This window comes from Oryza brachyantha, chromosome 8, assembly GCF_000231095.2.
Source record: "Oryza brachyantha chromosome 8, ObraRS2, whole genome shotgun sequence".
Classification (NCBI taxonomy): domain Eukaryota; kingdom Viridiplantae; phylum Streptophyta; class Magnoliopsida; order Poales; family Poaceae; genus Oryza; species Oryza brachyantha.
Genome location: NC_023170.2, coordinates 3,755,611 through 3,760,135, shown reverse-complemented (window position 1 = coordinate 3,760,135; position 4,525 = coordinate 3,755,611). Strand labels below are relative to the sequence as shown.

General features: G+C 46.3%; 1 protein-coding gene across 1 annotated transcript; it reads left to right on the top strand.

The window, feature by feature from the left end:
• The first annotated feature begins 619 nt into the window (after positions 1-619).
• On the top strand, positions 620-2,253 carry LOC102722516 (acyl-[acyl-carrier-protein] desaturase 7, chloroplastic). Its single transcript, XM_015840036.2, has 2 exons — positions 620-839; positions 924-2,253. The coding sequence occupies exons 1-2, from the start codon at positions 730-732 to the stop codon at positions 2,062-2,064; spliced, it is 1,251 nt and encodes a 416-aa protein (XP_015695522.2). The 5' UTR covers positions 620-729; the 3' UTR covers positions 2,065-2,253.
• The last annotated feature ends 2,272 nt before the right edge of the window (positions 2,254-4,525 follow it).

Genomic DNA, 4,525 nt, shown 5'->3' with positions numbered 1-4,525 from the left:
TTTCTATATACCAAAATTTACATAAAAAACAGTGGTATCTCATAGTACCTTCTCAAGGATGATAAAAATGCTCTAAGCGAAAAGAATGGAGGCGATTATTTCTGGAGTTCTAAAAAGTGGGAAATTGTTTTTGGTTGCAAGAGTAACTTCGCTGAGGCTTTAAAGAGAAGCTCAAACAAGATCCGAGGATCATGACCCTGTTGATTCTTCATGCATCAATTGTGAGGGCGACAGGCTTAATTAGCCCATGACGTCGATGCTTACCTTTTAGTTTAATCCTCTTCTTGGCAAAGCCTTAATTTGGACGGTAAGCTTAGCCCCACGTTTCCAAATGTTAGCCGAGTATCCTTCCAAATCGAAAGAAAAATATGCAACCTGCAGAACAACTATTTCAGTTTCAACCCTCCAGCATGCAGAATCTGCTTAAATTTTTTTAAAAAAACGGTCATTGCACGGCACGATATATACCGAGGCACGCAGCAGCCAGCCACCAACCAATTAATTAAAAATAAATCCTAATTAATTAAACAAAATTTGTATTTAATCAAATTCACCCAAGCTATATATATGTGTGTAGAGAGTGAGACGAACGTATGTATTCAAGGCAAGGGTGGCATCCATATATAGTTATCATCCAAATTCAGCCGGCTCGCCGTCGCCGTCGCCGTCGTCGTTCTTGTCTCTGATCAGACCATTCCAGTGGTAGCTAGCGTGCTTGCTAGCTCGACAATGGCGGCTGCAGCGACGTGCACCTTGGTGGCGGCGAGCAGGTTTGGATATCCGAACAGCAACGGCCGTCAGTGGAAGCCACGGCCGGCAACCGCCACTGTCCGATTCTGGTAAGGTTTTTAACTGTCAGTGTCACTAGTGTGGTGAGTAGTGTGTGCGTGCATGGCCGGCGTTGACGTGGCGGTGCGAAGCAGGCGGTGCAGGAGGAGCGCGGCGGCGGCGGTGGCGACGGCGGGCGTCGGCGGCGGGGCGCTGACACGGCGGGAGGCGGAGGGCGAGGAGGCGCGGGAGCTGAGGAGGTGCCTGGCGCCGGAGAGGCTGGAGGTGCTGGACCAGATGGAGCCGTGGGTGGAGGAGCACGTGCTGCCGCTGCTCAAGCCGGTGGAGGCGGCGTGGCAGCCGGCGGACATGGTGCCCGACGCGGCGGAGCTGGGCGCGGACGGGTTCCACGCGGCGTGCGTCGAGCTCCGGGAGCGGGCGGCCGGCGTGCCGGACGCGCACCTGGTGTGCCTGGTGGGGAACATGGTGACGGAGGAGGCGCTGCCGACGTACCAGAGCATGGCGAACCGGTTTCAGGCGGCGCGCGACGTCACCGGCGTCGACGACACCGCGTGGGCTCGCTGGATCCGCGGCTGGACCGCCGAGGAGAACCGCCACGGCGACCTGCTCAACCGGTACATGTACCTCTCCGGCCGCCTCGACATGCGCCAGGTGGAGCGCACCGTGCACCGCCTCATCAGCTCCGGCATGCCCATGCACGCGCCGGCGAGCCCCTACCACGGCTTCATCTACGTCGCCTTCCAGGAGCGCGCCACCGCCATCTCCCACGGCAACACGGCCCGCAACGTCCTCGCCCACGGCGACGCCGTGCTCGCCCGCATCTGCGGCGCCATCGCCGCCGACGAGAAGCGGCACGAGGCCGCCTACACCCGCGTCGTCGAGAGGCTCCTCGAGGCCGACCCTGACACAACCGTGCGCGCGCTGGCGTACATGATGCGCCGCCGGATCACCATGCCGGCCGCGCTCATGGACGACGGCCGCGACGCCGACCTGTTCGCGCACTACGCCGCCGCCGCGCAGCAGGCCGGCACGTACACCGCGTCCGACTACCGTGGAATCCTCGAGCACCTGATACGGCGGTGGCGCGTGGAGGAGCTGGAGGCGGGGCTCTCCGGCGAGGGGCGGCGCGCGAGGGACTACGTGTGCGCGCTGCCGCAGAAGATCCGGAGGATGGAGGAGAAGGCCCAGGACAGAGCGGCCCAAATGAGGAAGAGGCCCAAGACAGTTCCGTTTAGCTGGATCTTTGATAGGCCTGTGGATGTCATCATGCCCTAATTATTACTTTGGTTTGGTGTCTTTTGTGACAATTGCATGATGGGTGTGGAGCTTCTGGAGTAATCTGGTCATCCATGTTGTGTGTGTGTTTTTTTATATTTTTTATATAGGACCAAAGTTGTGTTCCTTGTATTTATCCACCTCAAACTAAATAAAAATCGGAAAGGGCAGCTAAAATGATGCAATATTGCTAGAAAATATGTTTAATCGACAAATTTTTAGCTCTTATGCAATTGATTCAATGTTGTTACTAAGGATAGCTAAAAGGATGTAATGTTGCTAGTATGCATGGCTGCTAGCATGGTAAGGAATGGAGAGGAGATAAGAGGGGGATGAACTAGAGCAATGGACGGCGTCAATGGGGGTAGAGGGTTCCTTTCATCATTGGATGTAGGGACAATGCTGGTGGTGAAGGATGCATGTGGAAAGAAAGATGTACAATAGATGAATTGTTGTAGGCTCATAGGTATGACATTGGTGACGGGAGGGAGAGGAGTGGAAGTGGCCGACTGCCTTCAGTCATTGCAGGAGAAGGGGGTTGCCTCTTGGAGCTATGCCAGAGTCAAGGGCTCAAGGCTTAGCTATGATTGATGCCTTGGTGGTGTGGCCTACTGGTAGGTTGGGATTCATTCCAACACAATTGGAGAAGGTTGGCATTCTTCTTAACCTAGTGGCATGATAGTCTCTTTGGTATTTACTTCTTGGAATGACGTTTTTCATCATCATTAGGCAGGATTGTTCATATATTCCTATAGACCAAAGTCAACTTGGATTCAATTCAAAGTATTTCATATAACGACTTCTCATCCATTTTTAGATTAGCCTTATGGATTTGGGGCATGTGCATTTTGAGAGGACAAAGTTTGAAAGATATGACAGTAATATCTCATGATGAGAGGGCAAAACTATTGGAGGCTTTGTCTAGGTGGTGCTTTGATCACCAATTCTTTGACTCTAGAGTTAAATTTCTAAGTCCGGTCATAGTTGGTTGTATCTAGCACTAACGGTTCGCTTCCTTCTTGAAGGCATTGTATGGAATTCAAAGGCAATTCCATATGAACTTTGTAAATATGATCATGACATCTACAAGACAATTTAGATATTATTTTTTTGTTGAAGTGGTGGCAATGATATCTTGGAGTATAAGGTGAGAAAGAAATTAATGATTTAATTTTCAGTAGCATTGTCCCAAACAAGTTTATGGAAGTTTCATTTCAAGGGAAATTTTGGTCTACATGTGCATACGGCAAAGGAAGCTGATAAATAAATGTGAACAACATGGCTAATAATCTCAGTTAAATTTATTTATGTACATTATTTTCTTGTAAGTAATCTTTCTTTTAATGAAAATCGAAAGTATGAAGCTCTCCTGCCTTTTCGTGGTAAAAAAATTTCTAAAGCTAGAACTGTAAAAAAGGCATATGCCATTTCGGTTGTATTTCAATATAATACAGTATAAGAATAAAATAGTCGGTGCAAAACAGAAACAATAGTCGACATGATCGAGAATTTTAGTACTGTTTTTTTAGATATGGGGGAGGATCTAGATTGCACCACTGAAGATGATGGTAGAAAGAAGAGGATGCTTCTGGTTTTTAATCAGAGAGATGCAAATAATTACTACGTTTGTTTCGTATCATAGTACATTTTAGTCCTATTTAGATTTATTTATGAATTATGAATATATATAATTTATATGTATTGTCTAAATTTGTTAGTATCCATATGGTCTGTAACCAGGGAGATGCAAATAATTACTACGTTCGTTTCATATCACAGTACATTTTAGCTTTATTTATTAATAAATATATATAGTTTATATGTATGTTTAAATTTATTGGTATCCATAGGAATTTAGCTAAAAAAAATCTTAAATGGCGAAACGGAGTGAGTAACTTCTGCATGCCATTTCAGAGAAATATATTAAGTGGTCCTGTTACAAGGTGATGGCATATCCGATGGACAAATGGGTTTAGATTTTAGAGGTTGCAATCGGCTGAAGGGTATTATAGGAGAGAGATTTAAATGGATGGATGTACAATACAGTGCTTTGATATTAAAGAAAATGGTTTAAAAATATTCCTTAAACAAAAAACATAGAATAAAGCGTCTCATATTCATATGTATGCCCATAAGTTTACATATATATCAAAATATAATTTATGATAAATCTATATAGGATGAAAAAAATCTAATAGTATAAAATAAAAAAAGTATATACTAAAACCATGTGAGCTATAGGTTAAAACTCGATCGAATCTTTTTCACACCTCTTATCTAATTAAACTCCAGCATAATTATTTTAATGAAAATGCTAGCATACGCTATATGGTCGACATATGAGTAGTATCGTCAAGCGAGCTCACGTGATTGCTCCGTGATCCAACGCGCGTGCGTCTCCCATCGTCCTTTCATGCACCATTCGAGGCACATGTACGAGGGACAAATAGCAGAAATACTA